Here is a 19,387-nt window from a genome sequence, read left to right as displayed (position 1 = left end):
AGCCAGTGCGATTTTAGGGGGGTCAGTCCTGCACCCCCTTTCATCCCCCAAAGAAGGCGCCAGAGCCTGAAAGCACGTGGGAGGAGCAGCCGTGGAAAGAGGGGCGCGTGGGAGACCCCCCCTTTTGCGGATCTGCGCGCAGAAGAAGCCGAGCGAGGCTCCCTTACGACGGCGTCCGCGGGCGCTCGGTTGAACAGCCTGAGAATGGACCTCCGCCCCAGCAGAAGGGGCCAGCCAGGCCCCACGGAGCCCCGCCCTTGGGGAGGAGGGCCCAGTCGGGGAGGGCGGGGCCACCAGTTGCCTCCAAGCGGAGGGGATGGAGAGGTGCCTCCCGGGGGACGCAGGACGGCGAGGCGAGGCGATGGCGGCGGCGCAGGAGTTCTCCTCGGAGTGGCTGGTGCGTCGGTTGGCCAAGGCGGAGGCGCTGCTGGCGGCGCACGTCTCCGAGCCGGTCCGGGCGCGCTGGCGCTGGGCGGTGAAGCTGGACGAGCCGCCCGACCTGGAGCGCTTCCGCGCGCAGCTGAGCGAGGCCCGGCGCGGCAGGGAGGCGCTGCTGGCCCGGCACGCGGCGCTCTCGGAGGCGGAGCAGGAGCGGCTGCAGGGGCTGCTGCGGCTGGAGATGGCGCTGCTCCGCGGCATCCGGGCGCTGGGCGAGGGCGCGGGCCCGGGGCGCGAGCGGCTGGGCGGCGGAGGGGGCCCGGCCGGGAAGGCGGCGGCGGAGCAGGCCGGGCGGAGAGGCGGTGCGGGCGGCGCTGCTGGGGGTGGCGGCGGAGCTGGAGGGGCCGGGGCTGCGCGGCTGGAGGAGGAGGCGGCGGCGGCGGCGGCGGCCGCTCCGAATGGGGCCTTGACGCAAGCCCCCCTGCAGGAGGCAGGGCTGGGGCACAGGGCCCCACAAGGGGGCTCTGCGGAGAGCTCCCCAAGAGGCTCCCAGCAGGAGCATTTTGCCAGTGGCCACTGACTTCTGGTCTCACCTGCCGAAGGAGGAGGCGGGTGGGCGGCAGGCAGAGGTGGACGCCTCTTCTTTGAGGTAGGCCCCATGGAGGGAGCTGGAGGACCTTCAGGATGCCCTGCAGGAAACCACCAGGAGGAAGATGGGTGCTTTGTCCTGCATCTTGTGGGACCAGGGCCCCCGGAAGATGTGCAGCCACCTCCACCACCTTTGTTGCCATTGGCTGCAGCCAGAAAGGAACACGAAGGCGCAGATGCAGGACCTGGTGATCCTGGAACAGTTCCTCTCCGTCCTGCCCCCCGAAATGGGGAGCTGGGTGCGGGAGTGCGGAGCAGAGACCAGCTCCCAGGCGGTGACCCTGACCGAAGGCTTCCTCCTGAAACAGGTGGAAGAGCAGAAGAATCAGGGAGAGATGGAGATGAGAGACCTTAACTGGGCAAGCTCAAAATGGGATTTCAAAGAATAACCATATATTGGGATTCTTACATGTTCTCCCTAAAAGAGTTGTGAAGATACTAAGGAAAAGAGATGTTTAATTCATAAGGCCCTCAAATTGTTCCATTGAGCACACAATGAGAATCCACTTCTTTTTAATAAGTTCTCTTATTTGCACTTCTTTGCATCCCAAGGTATATCAGGTCCAGAGGCCTGACTTGAAGTCAGTCTCTGAGAATTCGAAGGAAAGGAGGAATCTTCCAGATCCTTGCCAGGAGCTGCTCATCAGCAGGATCTTCCATGAAGATCAAAGTCAGGACACCTCCTCCAGTAAGAGAACGTTCCTCAGAAAGAAGGCAATTTTTTCTCGTTCTCTGGGCCTATACGCACAGCATTCGGAAAGTATTCAGACCCCGTTCACTTTTTTCAATTTTTTTATGTTGCAGCCTGATACTACAATTGTTCAAATTCACTTTTTTTCCTCATTAATCTACACTCAGTACCCCATAATGACAAAGTGAAAACAGAATTGTAGAAATGTCTGTAAATTTATTAAAAAGGGAAAACGGAAATATCACATTGGCATAAGTATTCAGACCCTTTACTCAGTACTTTGTTGAAGCACCTTTGGCAGCAATTACAGCCTCGAGTCTTTTTCAGTATGACGTGACAAGCTTTGCACACCTAGATTGGGGGATTTTCTGCCATTCTTCTTTGCAAATCCTTTCAAGATCAATCAGGTTGGATGGGGACCGTCGGTGGACAGCCATTTCCAGGTCTCTCCAGAGATGTTCAATAGGGTTCAAGTCAGGGCTCTGGCTGGGCCACTCTAGGACATTCACAGAGTTGTCCCTAAGCCATTCCTGTGTTGTCTTGGCTGTGTGCTTAGGATCGTTGTCATGTTGGAAGGTGAACCTTTGGCCAAGTCTGAGGTCCTGAGCACTGTGGAACAGGTTTTCATTGAGGATATCTCTGTCCTTTGCTCCATTCAGCTTTCCCTCAACCCTGACCAGTCTCCCAGTCCCTGCTGCTGAAAAACACCCACAGCATGATGCTGCCACCACCATGCTTCACTGTTGGGATGGCATTGGGCAGGTGATGAGCGGTGCCTGGTTTCCTCCAGATACAACATTTGCAATTGAGGCCAAATAGTTCAATTTTGGTTTCATCAGACCAGAGAATCTTGTTCCTCACCGTCTTGAGAGTCCTTCAGGTGCTTTTTTGCAAACTCCAAGCAGGCTTTCATGTGTTTGCAGTGAGGAGAGGCTTCCATCTAGCCATTCTGCCATAAAGCCCAGATTAGTGGAGGGCTGCAGTGATGGTTGTCCTTCTGGAACTTTGTCCCATCTCCACACAGGATCTCTGGAGCTCAGTCAGAGTGACTACCGGATTCTTGGTCACCTCTCTTACTATGGCTGTTCTCCCCCGATTGCTCAGTGTGGCCAGACGACCAGCTCTTGGAAGAGTCCTGGTTGTGCCAAACTTCTTCCATTTGAGAATTATGGAGGCCACTGTGCTCTTGGGAACCTTCAGCGCAGCAGAATTTTTTTTGTAGCCTTCCCCAGGTCTGTGCCTTGCAATAATCCTGTCTCTGAGCTCTGCAGGCAATTCCTTCAACCTCATGGCTTTTGCTCTGATACAGTATGCATTGTCAGCTGTGAGGCCTTCTATAGAGAGGTGTGTGCCTTTCTAAATCAAGTCCAATCAATTTAATTTACCACAGGTGGACTCCAAGGTGTAGAAACAGCTCAGCAACTATCAAGAGAAATGGGAGGCACCTGAGCTAAATTTCAAGTGTTGTTGCAAAGGGTCTGAATACTTATGCCAATGTGATATTTCAGTTTTTCCTTTTTAATAAATTTACAAACATTTCTAAAATTCTGTTTTCACTTCTTCATTATGGGGTACTGAGTGTAGATTAATGAGAAAAAAAATGAATTTGAACAATTGTATCAGGCTGCAACATAAACTTGAAAAAAGTGAAGGGGGTCTGAATACTTTCCGAATGCGCTCTGTGTGTGTGTAATTTATTTATCAATCAGATAGCTGCCCATCTCACACAAAGTGACTCTGAGCGGTTTATAACAATTGAAAAGAATAAATACATAAAAACAATTACAAATAAAAACTATAAAAGCACACAAAACAGGAGGGGATAAAATTAATAAGGGAGCCATCGCAAAATCTCCCCGGGAAGCCCCAGGCCTGATCACATATCCAAGTCTTGAGGGACTTGCGGAATGTTAAAGGGGATGGAGCTGAATTAGGATTAAATAGTGGTAAGAGGTTTAACTTTTTTAAAATTTGTACTTACATCTGTATTGGAGATAGTCAGAAGTCACTTCTTGTTTCATCTTTCTGTTCAATCCCACCTTTTTAGTTTTTGTCTTTTTCTTTTAGTTTTATCTTCTTTCTTTTCTATATTTTCTGATTGGTATTTTAATTGTACTTTTATATACCTTAATAAAAGTTTTGAAAAAAAAGAGGGGGGATGGAGCTAATCTCACTTCTGGGGGGGGGGAAGATTCCACAAGATGGGCGCCATGGCAGAAAAGGCCTGCCTTTTGGGACCTGCCAAATATAATTCTGTGGCAGATGGAACCCGCACCGTGCCTTCTCTGCCACACCTGATGGGACAGGCAGTTGTAATTGGGGAGAGGCAGTCCCTCAGATAACCTACCCCCATGCCATGACGGGCTTTAAGGGTCAAAACCAGCACCTTGAATTGGACCTGGAAGCAAACTGGCAGCCAGCACAGCGCACGGAGCAGAGATGTAATGTGTACTGCCCTAGGGGCACACATAATTGCCCACGCTGCATTTTGCACCAGCTGAAGCTTCCGGGTTCTCTTCAAGGACAGCCCCATGTAGAGCTCATTACAGAAATCCAAACATGAGTGACAGTGAGTAGGTCCCTCTGATCTAGGAATGGGTGCTACTGGTGCACAACGTGAAGCTGTGCAAAGGCCCTCCAAGCCATGACTGCTACCTGTTCTTCGAGCAGGAGTTGCGAGTCCAGGAGGACCCCTCAGATTGTGCACAGGGTCTGTCAGGCAGTGCAACCCCATTCGGTACCAAAGATGGCATAGCCCTAGCACCAGAAAGCCCCCAAGCCCAAAGCCACTCAGTCTTACCAGGGTTCATTTGAAGCCTGTTGTTCCCCATCCAGACCCTCACAGCCTCCAGGCACTGGGATAAGATATTCACAGCATTGCTTGATTCGCCAGGGGCAGAGATGTATAATTGGGTATCATCAGCATACTCATGATACCTCATCCCATGGTGGCGGATGAGCTCGCCCAGCAGCCTCACGTAGATATTGAATAGGGGGAGAGCATCGAACCTTGCGGCACCCCACCTAACAGGCCGAGGGCGGGATCTCTCCTCCCCAACCACCACTGACTGGAATCGGCCCCAGAGGAAGGAGGTGAACCAGCACAACACTGTGCTGCCCACCGCCAATCCAGAAGGATACCATGGTCGATGGTATCAAAAGCCGCAGAGAGGTCAAGTAGGGCAAGGATGGATGTACAACTCTCATCCCGCCCTTGCCGGAGATCATCCAAAAGTGTAACCAATGCTGTAACCAAATTGTCCAGTTTGGTGGGATCTAGTGATGGCCGCTTGAGGAGGGGGCAAGCCAAGTCCTTGTTAAGAGGTGTGAGAACATCCCCCTCACTCAAAGATGCACTAACCATCACTAGAACCCACTCACACAACACCCCCAGGCTGCTTTCACAAGCCAGGAGGGGCATGGATCTAAAGAGCAGGTGACTCAGCTTACAGCCCCAAGGACCCTGCCCTCAGGTCCAACAGATTAAAACCATTCCCAGATAATAGGGCAAGACTCCTCCCTAGGCATCTCCTCCAGACCTGCAGTAAAGCCAACGTCCAACTGAGAACAAATCCAAGTGGTTTTATCTGACAGATGCTGGGAAAATTCCTCCGCAGGTCCCTGCAGAAGGTTTTTCGAACCATCCTTACCCAGGTGGGCTCATGTCACCCAAAACAGCTGCGGGGCATCTATCTGCAGATGCAGGGGAGTAATGACACTTTGCTGCCCTTATCGCCACTAAGTAGGCATGAATAGCAGCTCTGCCCCATGTTCAGTCAAGTTTGTCCCTCATCGAGCACCAGCAATGCTCTAGACGTCTCTTCTCTTGCTTTTGCATAATGCATACCCATATCTTAGTAATTTTGTTTCTAAAAATTCTGCTTATGTCACTTTTATCTCACAGGGAATAAAGAGTTGGCATTCATAGGTTCTCCTTTTTCTGGCGGAGTTGAAAGAGCAGATGAACCCCCAACTCAGGTAGGAGAGGAAACATCAGGGAAGATAGAGAGATCAGTTGGAGGTCTCTTGTTATGGGCTCTACATATGACATTGCAGTTTCTGAGCACCATGAAATTGGCTTCAGCTTGCTGATCAGTAATGCTTAGCTTAACTCCTCTCTCAGAATTGTAGGTGTAAAAGGTGTAGGTGTAAAAGCCAAAATTGGGCTGAGTGTCACCCAAATGTTGATGGCACCTCACAAAATAAATCTGTTGATGATGAGCTCTCCCAGTACTTTTGTGAATCTGTTGTGGGGCCAGATTAACCCCTCATTAGAACCTGCAGTCTGTCAGTTAAAATGTTAGAGAAATTCCACCAGCGTGTCCTCCTGCAAATATCAGGAAGGATGAGAACCACCAATAGGCCTATCTATGAATTCAGAACTCAGAAAGATACTTTGGTTGCATTCACAGAAGGGCCCTTAAAGTCTTGTATATTCAATGTGGTTGATACATCAGCCATTTCCAACCAACTCTGGGTGGTATACAATAAAACAAACAGAATAAAAGCAGAATACAATGAAGAATAACAACAACCGATGGTGTATCCAGGTAACCACCATCTGACTAAACCCTAATCTGGCAGGGACCCCGACTATCCTTACCGAAGGCTTGGGAAAACATCCAGATTTTAAGGCTTTCTGGAATGCCAGCAGGGTGGGAGCCACGTGGATATCAAAGGGAACCTCATTCTAGAAGGCAGGTACTTCGAGAGAGAAGACAACTTCCACAATCTTAATAGATGGCTTTGTTTAATTGAAGGGACCCAGAGCCTTTTTCAGATCTAAACAGTTGGGCTGATATCAAGGGAGATAGGTGTTCCCTCAAATAATTGTGCACTGTGTTATGTAGTGCTTTATAGGTAACAACCAGCACTGAATTACCTAGAAGCATACCAGTAAACAGTTCTGCATTCTGGATCAGTTAAAAGGATGCAAAGGCCACCAGTTGAAGTTGTCCACAGACCTTCCTGGTCATTGAGCAGGAGCTGCGAGTCTTTGAATACCCAGGTTATGCACCACCCTTGAATAGGGAAGTGCCAACCCGTCTAAGGTCAGAGATGAAATATCCTCACATCTGAGTGGCCCAAACACCCACAGTCACTCAGTTTCCTATAGATGTTTAATAGAAGGGGAGGTAGTGTTGAGCCCTTTGTCACCCCATGGGTCTACGGAATGACCTTTTCTCATCAGCTAACACCAACTGAAACCACCCATGGAGGAAAGTGCCCCCATCCCCAACCCCTGCAGCCAGTGCAGGATACCATGGTTGATGGTATCAACAGCTGCTGAGAGATCATGGGATGCAAGTATGGATGCACCACCTCCATCCCAGCTCCGCCACAGATCATCCAAGAGTGTGATCATGGCTATCCCCATGCTACATCGCGACCTGAAACCTGAGTGAAAGATATCTAGATAATCTGCTTCCTCAGATAATCTTCATCCAGGAATGTTACATCAGTCAAAGGCTGTCAGTTTTGTCACATCAGATTTTTAACCCTGTAGAGCGTGCCCATTTAACTCACTGCAAATCTCTGCTTTGGGGATTCTTGAACCAAAAAGAGAGAATTTGCAAATAAAACTTGGCTGCTCATAAGTCTACTTCTTTTTGCAGGTTCTTGTGTCTTTTGAGGAGGTAGCTGTGTATTTCTCCAAGGAGGAGTGGTCTCTGCTAGATCCTGACCAAAAAGCCCTGCACAGAGAAGTCATGCTGGAGAACTGCAGAAATGTGGCCTTTCTGGGTAAGGCCCCCCTGCTCTGTCCTCAGATGCTTAGAAGAAATACATTGTGGACAGATACAGCCAGTTATTTCTCTTTTTTAAAAAAATCCCCAAACAACCTCACCTGGCTGGGGAAAGAAGGGGATCTGTCATCTTATGGGTGACAGATTGATTAAATGGCACTAGATGTAAATGATGCTACTACATTGGCTGGTGTTTGTGTTGCCTAAATCCCTCTCTGTTTTTTCTATAAACTATTGTTTTTCCCAGTTAATACCAGGTTTTTGAAGGCAGGCAAGAAATTAGATCTAGTTAGCACAACTCCTTGTTCCCATTGTCCCACTTGTCCACGTCTAAATAAATATTACAAGCTTCTTTCCCCTGATTCCTTACTTCCTTGAACTGAACTCCAGCTGGGACTTGATAGGAATTCATAAGGAGAATTAATTTATTGAGCAAAATAGTGTAACAGTGCAAATGTGCTGCTTTAATATAAATAAATGGATTTTTTTGTAGGTTTCCAAAGTTCATACCATAAAGTCTTCCACTTCTATACTGTTTTATTCATATGAACTTTATAACAAATTGTCACTGAAACCCCACATTTAGTAAGGCATAGGTCAGAGTATTTAATGCTGATCAGCAGAACAACCTTTCAAAATTATGGAGAAACCTTGGCAGAATTTCAGTAGGCAATTTACACTCACTTCCTGTGCTGTGAATTCTTATTTTGCTTCCCCTACCTTGCCTCAATTGTCATTCATTCTTTTTCTTTTAAGAAAATAATGTGCAAGAGAACAAGGAAGCCTTCCAAATGTTCAGGCATGAAGATGGAAGAGAGGAATTTGCAAATTTAATGGAACCAAAAGGGCACGAGGGAAATCTGTCCAAAAATGGGAGTAAGAGGAGCTCAACTTTGCCATCAGCTGAAATTGAAGACTTTCTTCCCCAACAAGATCAGAAAGAAAAAATAAAAGTGGAAACTGCAGAAACATTTGAAGAGGACTTAGATTTATATGAACATTACACAATTCACACTAAAGAAGAGGATCTGTGCCATGTGGATGAAAAAAATTACAGTTGGACATCTAGACTTTCTTTATGTGGAGAAACTAAAATGGGAAATAAACCATATAAATGTACAGAGAATGCAAAACGTTTAAGTAAGAGCAGTTCCTTTGCTCCTAATGAAAGGATCTGCTCAGGGGAGAAACCATATAAATGCATGGAATGTGGAAAGGGTTTCAGCCAGCGCAGATATCTTAGTTCCCATAAAAAAATCCACACAGGGGTGAAGCCATATAAATGTACGGAGTGTGGAAAGAGATTTACTCAGAAGGTTACTCTTAATTCCCATAAAATGATTCACACAGGGGAGAAACCATATACATGCACGGAGTGTGGAAAGAGCTTCAGGAAAAGCAGCCAGCTTACCTCCCATCAAAGGATCCACACAGGAGAGAGGCCGTATAAATGCATGGAATGTGGAAAGAGTTTCCGCCAACACAGTAATCTTAATTCCCATAAAAAAATCCACACAGAAGAGAGACCATATAAATGCACGGAGTGTGGAAAAAGCTTTACTCAGAAGGTTACTCTTAATTCCCATAAAATGATTCACACAGGGGAGAAGCCATATGCATGCATGGAGTGTGGAAGGAGCTTCAGGAGGAGCACTCAGCTTACTTCCCATCAAAGGATCCACATGGAAGAAGGACCACATACATGCATGGAGTGCGGAAAAAGTTTCAGGTGGAGCACTAAGCTTACTTCCCATCAAAGGATCCACACAGGGGAAAAACCATATAAGTGCACTGAGTGTGGAAAGAGCTTCAGCATGAGCAGTTCTTTTACATGCCATAAAAGGATTCACACAAGAGACAGACCATATAAATGCATGGAATGTGGAAAGAGTTTCTGCCAGCGTGGTAAACTTAATTCTCATAAAAAAATACACACACAGGAGAAACCATATAAATGCACCGAGTGTGGGAAGAGCTTTACTCAGAAGGTTACTCTTCATTCCCATAAAATGATTCACACAGGGGAGAAGCCATATGCATGCATGGAGTGTGGAAAGAGCTTCAGAAAGAGCACTCAGCTTACTTCCCATCAAAGGATCCACACAGGAGAGAGACCGTATAAATGCATGGAATGTGGAAAGAGTTTCAGCCAGCACAGTAATCTTAATTCTCATAAAAAAATCCACACGGAGGAGAAACCATATAAATGCACAGAGTGTGGAAAGAGCTTTACTCAGAAGGTTACTCTTAATTCCCATAAAATGATTCACACAGGGGAGAAGCCGTACAGATGCATGGAGTGTGGAAAGAGCTTCAGGAGGAGCACTCAGCTTACTTCCCATCAAAGGATCCACGCAGAAGAGGGACCATATAAATGCATGGAATGTGGAAAGAGCTTCAGGTGGAGCACTAAGCTTACTTCCCATCAAAGAATGCACACAGGGGAAAAACCATATAAGTGCACGGAGTGTGGAAAGAGCTTCAACATGAGCAGTTCCTTTACATATCATACAAGGATCCACACAGGGGAGAAGCCATATAAATGTATGGAGTGTGGAAAGAGTTTCATCATGAGCAGTTCCCTTACATACCATAGAAAGATCCACACAGGGGAGAAGCCATATAAATGTATGGAGTGTGGAAAGAGCTTCATCATGAGCAGTTCCCTTACATACCATAGAAGGATCCATACAGGGGAGAAGCCATATAAATGTATGGAGTGTGGAAAGAGCTTCATCATGAGAAGTTCCCTTACATACCATAGACGGATCCACACGGGGGAGAAGCCATATAAATGTATGGAGTGTGGAAAGAGTTACCGCATGAGCAGTTCCTTTACATACCATAAAATGATCCACACAAGGGAGAAGCCAAATAAATGCATGGAGTGTGGAAAGAGCTTCAGATGGAGAACTCAGCTTACTTCCCATCAAAGGATCCACACAGGGGAAAAGCCATGTAAGTGCACGGAGTGTGGGAAGACCTTCAGTGAGAGTAATTCCCTTACTTTCCATAAAAGGATCCACACAGAGGAGAAACCATATAAGTGTACAGAATGTGGAAAGAGCTACTGCATGAGCAGTTCCCTTACATACCATAACAGGATCCACACAGGGGAGAAGCCATATAAATGCATGGAGTGTGGAAAGAGCTTCAGGTGGAGCACTAAGCTTACTTCCCATCTAAGGATCCATACAGGGGAGAAACCATATAAGTGCACAGATTGCGGAAAGAGCTTCAGCATGAGCAGTTACCTCACATACCATAAAAGGATCCACACAGGGGAGAAGCCATATAAATGCATGGAGTGTGGAAAGAGCTTTACTCAAAAGAGTCAACTTACCTCCCATAAAAGGATCCACACAGGGGAGAAGCCATATAGATGCATGGAGTGTGGAAAGAGCTTCACCACAAGTGGTTCTGTTGTTTCCCATAAAAGGATCCACATAGGGGAAAAACCATATGAATGTGTGGAGTGTGGGAAGACCTTCAGTGACAGCATTTCGCTTGGTTTCCATAAAAGGATCCACACAGGAAAAACCATATAAGTGCACAAAATGCACTTGTGAATGTATGGAGTGTGGAAAGAGCTTCATCACGAGCAGTTCCTTTACATACCATAGAAGGATCCACACAGGGGACAAGCCATACTAATGTATGGAGTGTGGAAAGAGCTTCATCATGAGCAGTTCCTTTACATACCATTAAAGAATCCATACAGGGCAGAAGCCATATAAACAAATGGAGCATGGAAAGGACTTCAGCCAACATGGTAATCTTACTTCTTATAAAAGGATCCACACAGGGGTGAAACTGTACGAGCATATGGAATGTGGGAAGACCTTCAATGAGGATGTTTCCCTTACTTTCCATAAAAGGATCCATACAGGAAAAACCATATAAGTACATGGAGTGAGGAAAGAGCTTCAGCATGAGCAGTCCCCTTACATATGACAAAGGGATCCTTATAGGGGAGAAGCCATACAAATGCACTGAATGTGAAAAGAACCTTTAGAACCAGCAACATTGCTTGCCGTAAGAGGATCCACACAGAGGTGAAACCATATGAATGTAGAGTGTGGAAAGAGGTTTACTCAAAAAATTCAACTCAAACCATATGAATGTAAAGAGGGTGGAAAGAACTTTACTCAAAAGCTTCAGCTTCCTATAAAATGATCCATATAAGGGAGAAGCCATACAAATGACTGAGGGCAGAAAAAGCTTCAATACAACTGGCAACCTTGCTTGCCATAAAAGGATCCACACAAGAGAAACCATATAAATGTATGGAGTATGGAAAGAGCTTTACTCAAAATATTCAACTCCCCATAAAAGGATCCCCACGGGGGAAAAACTGTAGAAATGTAAAGAATGTGAAAAGTGCTTTACTTAAAAGCTTCAATTTACTTCCAATAAATGAATCCACGTGGGGAGAAACCATATAAATGCAGGAAATGGGGGGAGAGGTTCCGTACAAACGAGTCCCTTACTCTTCACAAAAGGATCCATGCTGGGGAGAAGCCATATAAATGCTTGGAATGTGGAAAGAGGTTCTGCAAAAATCAGTGAAACCATCCAGCACTGGAGCTTCAGTAATGTCCACTTTCAGGAGAATAAGGGGCCCTGAGCAATTTGCAGCTGCCTTCACCCCCTTTGCCATCAGTGGCTGAAGCCAGAAAGACACAGAAGCTCAGAAGCAGGACCAGGTGTTCCTGGAACAGTTACCAGATGGTTGGCCTGGTCGAAAGCTTCCTCCTGAGCCAGGTGGAGGAACAGCAGGAGCAGGAAGAGCTGCAGATGAGAGATGTTCACCTGACAAGCTCAAAATGGGATATAAAATAATAAAAAACAATCAGAATTCTTAAAGGACTTCCTATCTGAATTGGCTGGGGTTAATAATATGAGATGTTTTAAGGCAAATTGTTCCAATGCTATTCCAGAAAATATATTTGGAGAAATTCTTCCACTGTTGCCTTCCACTCTTGTCTTGCAGTAAATGGGCAGGCAAATCCCCAACCCACACTCCTTCATGATCTGCTCACCCCCCAGGCCAGATCCCATGCTACCAGTTCAGACATACCAAAAATACATCTTCTCTGGATTGAGCCACTGCTGGAAAATTGCCCCGGGATGATAACTCCAAATTTTCAATAGAAGGAGTGACGTCTTTCTTCTTTTTTCACGTTCATCATTCTCCAACCCCATAGGCATTTCTCCTGCTTCTCCCTCTTCCCAGCCACCTCAGAATTAGACTATAGATGATGGGACAAACTCTATGGAAGGTGGCCATGAAAATGCCATTATGGTGATACACAAGTGCAAAGGCAAACTTGAGTGGGATATTTAACTTGCTTAGAAATGTGTAAGGGACCAAATGCGGATTGGTCATTGCGGCTGTAAGATTTGTAATGTCTGAAATTGATGAAAAAATTTTTCAACACACTTAAAATACAGGTGGAGCTTCCATCATATGGTCAGAAGTTGACTTTTTTGACCACATCTTGCGGGCATCCCCCTAACATTGAGCCCCCCCCCATCTTTATTGATAGGGACCTTTCCTGTTAACTTCTATTCTTCATAGAACAGAATTTTAATCCCCCCCCCAATCCCTTTTGTTTATTTGAGATTGATATTTAGGCTGCCTCAGATTCTGAGTTTTCGGACCTCTTAAGCTCTTCATATCTCCTGAGGAATACTTTAATTTTTTAAAAATGAAATGTGATTAATATTTCCCCTTCATGTATTAGATTAAAATATTGGGTTTATCCAAGCTGCCATTCCTCCTTCTGATTTTTCTCCTTTTCAAAGAATTCTTCTTTTGCACTCACTGAAATTAACCTTTTCCAGCCTTAATTTCCCCACTCTGCTGCAATTTCTGAGGTAAAATTTTGGGAATGGTGTTTCTTTGAATATATATTCAAAGAATTTTTTTTTTCTCCTTCAGATCCCATTTCTTTAAATACTTACCATTTTCTTCAGGCTTTTAATCTTTATAGCCTAGTCCTTGACCCCAATCTCAAGGCTACCATCTGGCCCCAGCCCAGTTAGTGGTGGCTTTCGAATAAAATGCATCTTAATTTTGAAAGTAATCACTGAGGGAAACCTTTTTGAGAAGAACCATGAGGGTGAAGATCATTCAGAAGCCTTATTATTTTAGCAGAAGGAAAATATCTTTATGCTGCATTTCTCAAACCTGCTTCATGTTTATATTGTTCCTCAGGTGTGGAGATTTTTCCATTCAGACTGTTTAGATGGTCCCTTTTCCTTTGTTTTATGTTCAATTGAGGTTAACACTTTCTAATTAGTTCTTGAGAGATTCATGTACTAGAGACTCCATCTCTGCTTCCGCCATCTCCTGCAATTTCAAATCGAGGGTCTTAATTCAGCTCAAAATACCTAATTTTCCAGCTTATATTTACAGTGACCATATGACTTTAATTAGAAAGGACAGTCCTTTATTTCAAAAAGCTGTCCTTTAGATTTATCTATTCTTCAAAAATGGACTTTTGTCTTATTTTGGTCATGTAACTTTTTACCGGACAAATGGTACCACTTAATGCACAGCCTTTTACATTCATGTGAAAAATAGGAAGCTGAATTGTCTTTTTAAAGTAAAACTGCATATACTGTTTGATTTTAAATATTTTTGATTAGAATATGCCTTTTTTGTAAAGTTTTTCTTTGTTTTGCTCTGGAATTTTCCTTTGCAAAGCAAACATTTATTTATTTATTAAACAAATGCGTATGGCTGCCTAACTCACCCACGGTGACTCTAGGCGGCTTATAGAATTAAAATCCATAATACAAAAATGGATGAAACCCCCACCCCCCACTCCCCTGGCAGCAACAAACACACTCAGACTAACCATTTGATCTGCTCTGTATCAACCCTGGAGTCCTCAGGCCCACTGACACATGTCTTCAGGGCCTTCCAAAAAGTATCAAGTTGGGGGGGCCAGTCTTATCTCCTGAGGAATGCTATTCCCTAGGGAGGGAGCCACCACAGAGAAGGCCCTTTTTCTCGGTCCCACTAGATGTACCTCCCTCCTTGAAGGGACGTGCAACATACCCTGCCTCCCTACTCTGGTGGGCTGGGAAAATGTAACTGGGGAAAGGCAGTCCTGCAAATAACTAGGCCCCAAGCCACGTAGGGCTTTAAAGGTGATAACCAGCACCTTGAATTGGACCTGGAAGGAAATTGGCAACCAATGCAGCTCCTGCAAAAGAGGTAACATGCACAAATTTAGGCTTGGACAAAACCATGCGGGCCACCACATTTTGAACCAACTGAAGCTTCTGGATACTCCTCAAGGGTAGTCCCATGTAGGGCGCATTACAGTAGTCCAAACAGGAGGTGACTTGGGCGTGACTCTGAAAAGGGCATGTTGGTCCAGAAATGGATGTAATGCGCAGAACTTGCAGATGTGCAAAGGCCCTCCTGGACCCTCCTGGTCAAGCAGGAGTGGGAAGTCTAGCAGAATCCCCAGATTATGCACCAGGTTTGTCTGAGGTGGTGCAACCCCATTCAAGATCAAAGAGACAAAAGAGCCCCAAACTCAAAGCCACTCACTCTTGCTGGGGTTCAGCTTCAACCTGTTGTTTCCCCATCTAGACCTCAACAGCCTCCAGGCACTGAGAAAGGGTGGTCACAGAATTGCTTAACTCACCATGGGCAGAGATGAACAACTGAATATCATCTGCATACTGATATCATATCTAACCCCATGGTGGCGGATGATCTCACCCAGAGACTTCATGTACATGCTACACAGAAGCAGAGAAAGCACTGACCCTTGCAGAACCCCACAAAGCAGGGGCTGCAGGCTGGACCTCTTGCCCCCAATCAACACTGACTGAGAATGGCCTCAGAGGAAGGAAGTGAACCAGGACAACACAGTGCCTCCCACTCCCAACCCCTGAAGCCGGTTCAAAAGGATACCATGGTCAGTGGCATGGAAAGCTGCAGAGAAGTCAAGTAAACAAGGATGGACGTACTACCCCCAGCCTGCTCCTGCCAGAGATCAACAAGAAGCGCGACCAATGTCCCACATCCAGGCCGGAATCCTGACTGAAAGGGGTCCAGATAATCCATTTCATCCAGGATCCTGTGGAGTTGCAGCATGACCACCTTCTCAACAACCTTCCCTTTTTTGGGGAAGACAGGATGAAAATTGTCCATCAGGGTGGGATCTAGCAATGGCTTCTTAAGAAGGGGGTGAACCACAGCCTCTTTAAAAGGCTGGGGTGCCACCTCCTCCTCCAGAGATGGATTAACCACCATCAGTATACATCTACATGTCACCTCCCAAGAAGCTTTCACCAACCAGGAGGGACATGGATCTAGAGTGCAGGTGGCCATGCTCTCACTCCCTAGGACCCTGTCTACTTCCCCAGGAGCAATTGGGTCAAACTGTTCCCAGATTACCAGGCAAGAACCTACCCCAGGCATCTCCACCAGACCAGCATTCCCACTGACATCCAACTGGGAATGAATCTGAGTGATTTGTCTTCCAGAAAATCAGCAAATTCCTCAGCATCGCCCTGCAGGTAAACCTCCAAGTCTTCCTTCTGCAGAAGGAATTGGGTCACCTTGAAGAGGGCTGCTGGGCGACTGTCTGCAGATGCAGTTAGTGTGGAGAAGTATTAAAAAATATATATCCTTCTGAACCTCTTTCAGATTTGCCCCTTTTTCAAGTTTGTCCTTTATTTTTTCCAAGAAAATATGGTCACGGTACTTATATTGAACCTGTTACAGGTTAAAAAACTGCTTTTCTCTTGCCCTACATCACTCTTCCTCAGAGCCTTTGATCCCCACTCTGCCTTTGCTCACCCACATACTAAACCATTGTTGGGTTAACCATGGTTTACTGAATAAACTATAGTTGGTTGGGTTCCTGCAGCACATTAATTGTAGTTTACAGACAGCACTGGCTTGGTTGATATAAGATGTAAGCAACTGGATCAATTTTTTAAAACTTTATTACCAAGGACCAAGCAGTAAAGAGAAGAGATTCAGGCTGAATAGTAGGAGGAATTTCTTGGTGATTAGAGCTACTAACTGAAGAACAACCTGACTAGAACAAGAGGTCCTTGATAGCTGTTGCTGGACATGGTTTCATGGATACCTGCCCTAAGCAGGAGGTTGGACATGATGGCCTAAAAGATCCCTTCCAACTCATCCATTCTATGATACTAAGAGATTGGACAAGTTCTCCTGTCTCCCTCACTGACTCATCATAAAGTATGGAGCCATGCCTGGGACTTTTCCAGCCATGTGGAACCACACAAAATTTGAAGATGATTTGAAAATTTGAGATGATGCAAATTTTGCTCTCTCCCCTTATGCCAGATCTCCAGGGATATTCCTCAAAGAGAATTCTGGACATAAACAGCCTGAAGAACAGCAGAAGATGATGGCTTGCAAGAGAAAGGTTGGACGGTCCAAGACCACCTATTTCAGTGAAAGTCTGGGATGACTTTTGGAACAAGCAAGGACTATGTCAATGAACCCGTTCTTTCTTTTGGATATGATGCATTCAGTGGTCTCCATTTGACATGGGAAAGCTAGCACAATTCCCAGCCTTGCAAGAAGGTTTCCCTTTCTGTTTCTGCTGTTCCTTGAAAAAAAAGCAGCAGAAGATTAATTCAGGTAGACAAGAAATGGTCCTGCTGCTTCTCCTTCTGATGCTGTTTCTGCAGGCAGCAGGTGAGATGCTGGGGGTTAAGTGCCCTCTGAATCTGCAGCAGGATGGAATAGCCCTGTTGAACTTTTACAGTCGAGGAGACCTTGTTCTTGGTGGGGTCACTGGTGCAACAAAAGCTTCCTTTTGACTGTACAATTTCAGTGGGACCCTGTCTATAAATATTTATGGGTAAGTCACTGTAAAAGCCCTGTAATTACCAGGGATTTTGCCATTTATTTGTGATTTTTTGTAACCAGCTCTTTCATTTTCTCTTTGGGGGACCTGAAGAGTGGAATTATGAAGCTGCAACTAGCAAGGCTGTTTTAGAAAGAACGGTGGCAAAATATGGAGCTGGGTGGCTTTTCGTGCCCTTGTGTTTAATAACTAGGAAAAGCAACAAAAGCCACGTCTCTTCTGTCCATTTTCTAGATTCCTCCCTAGATCATATTTTCCTGGTCAGTCACCCCTTGGGGAAAGAGTTGGGGTGCACCGATGCAATGGCATCATCCCAGAGCAGAACTTGGCTTTTGAGATCCCTTCAGGGCAGGTCTTTCTCCCTCTAAAGAGCAACCTTTGCCCTGCAGAATGGAGAACAGATGTCCACTTTCTTTTGCCTGAAGCCTGTGGTTTTTAGAAGTTCTTGTGTTGCTGGCTAATTTAGAATTCATAGGATGGATACTGAAGCAGGAGGGCATTAAAGGAGGTGCCAGGACAAACAAGCAACAACATGTTTATTTAAACTGTCCCCATTAATTATTTACAGCACTGGAGTCCTTCCTTGATTTGTCGCACCGAGAGTTCCTTAGTTTAGGCATCAGCAAGGGAAGGTTACATATTAATGCGGATTAAGTGTCTAGCAGGCCCCTGGCACCTGCTGCAACAAAAGAGGGAAATAATTGATTGGTGTTAAAGCAGATATTTTACGTCACAACTTGCAAGAGTAAATAGGAAGAGCAGCTTGTTTAAGGAGCCTCTCTTCCAGGTGTTAAATAAAAATGCAGGTCAATTGCAGGACACCTGGCTTGCTCATTGTCTGGGGCAGATGAAGGCAATGGGGTTTATGGCAGGAAGAAAAGGTTGTCAGGGCATGTTCATACCACCATTAAATGTAAGTAGGGAAACTGGCTTAGCCTGAGTTTTATCTTCTGTCTACATAGTCTCAGGAGTTCATCTGAGGCTGATCATCTCCTCCAAGTGTCCTATTTTTCACTGGTGCCCTTGGTGCCCAATTGTATTAGTCCTTTGTGTTTTTTAAACAGTTCTTGTAAGTCATTTGATTGTTAGACAAGCAGAAAGGCAGGATGTCATCTCGATAATGAAATAAATAAATGATGAACAGAGAAACAGTTTGGGGGCTTAAGGATTCAGAGGTGACAATATCATCTTTTTGGGGGTGAAGGGAGCCTGCCCCTGCTGTTCCTACCCTCAGCTGCAGTTTCCATGGGACTTTCAGGTCCTCTTTCCTGCAAGCCATGTCTGCTTGAACCCAAGGCTACCTAGATTGGGGATGGACAGACTGCTTTCTGCAATACAAGTGCAAAAATGAGTAAGGAGCCAGGGAAATGGCAGTTCTGCACAACAGACACAGAGATTTGGGTTCTCACATGGTACTAAACTACTAAATGTTTCCTTTGGTTTCCACTTGTCTTCCACTTGTGGACCACCCAATCCAACAGCAATCTTGCAAGTTCTTGAAAAAGTGTCACCAAGTTCAAGATCTCATTTTTTGGCCCAGAATAGAAGAACCCAGAAAAATCATCTTGCTGAGGGTCAAGAAGGAAAGCTCCAGTGAAGAAGAAAGATCGACTGGCCATTTGTCCAAGAAACTTTAGTTTGGATAATTCCATTGAATGGAGAGTTTTTATTCAATGGCTTAATGTTTGTTTTCAACCCGATAATTTTATGCAAAATGCATTCTATTTCTGGGATGCAATTGCATTTTCCTCATAATCAACGTCAGTCATCCTACCCAACGGGAAAGGAGATAGGTTTTTCCAAAGGGAAAGGGGAATAGGGGATTTTTTTTTTTAAGTGTGTTGTTTTTATTGAGAATATGTTAGTATTTCTTCCAACAAAAAAAAAATTATAAGTATCTTAGGGAGACCATTTCTGTGGTTGACTTTTCCAACTACTTTGCATTTACAGGTAGTCCTTGTTTAGTGACTGCCTTGTAAAGTGACTACAGTTACGACAGTAATAAAAAAATAACTTTGTGACCAATCCTCACATTTATGACCTTCACA

General features: G+C 45.4%; 1 protein-coding gene and 1 pseudogene across 2 annotated transcripts; both read left to right on the top strand.

Moving 5' to 3' along the window:
• Positions 1-282: 282 nt before the first annotated feature.
• LOC103054222 (uncharacterized) lies at positions 283-7,459 on the top strand. The gene is made up of 2 exons (XM_088151472.1): positions 283-1,714; positions 5,622-7,459. The coding sequence occupies exon 1, from the start codon at positions 317-319 to the stop codon at positions 956-958; it is 642 nt and encodes a 213-aa protein (XP_088007598.1). The 5' UTR covers positions 283-316; the 3' UTR covers positions 959-1,714; positions 5,622-7,459.
• LOC148214479 (uncharacterized) lies at positions 1,203-14,824 on the top strand (annotated as a pseudogene). Its single transcript, XR_015798000.1, has 5 exons — positions 1,203-1,385; positions 1,579-1,714; positions 5,622-5,695; positions 7,333-7,459; positions 10,397-14,824. The product of XR_015798000.1 is annotated as an uncharacterized LOC148214479 (transcript).
• The last annotated feature ends 4,563 nt before the right edge of the window (positions 14,825-19,387 follow it).

Source organism: Python bivittatus, unplaced genomic scaffold, assembly GCF_059951505.1.
Source record: "Python bivittatus isolate LINGU-HERP-01145 unplaced genomic scaffold, Pbiv_v1 ctg000650_np1212, whole genome shotgun sequence".
Classification (NCBI taxonomy): Eukaryota; Metazoa; Chordata; class Lepidosauria; order Squamata; family Pythonidae; genus Python; species Python bivittatus.
The sequence above is the reverse complement of the archived record's forward strand: the minus strand, read 5'-3'. Positions and strand labels throughout refer to the sequence as shown.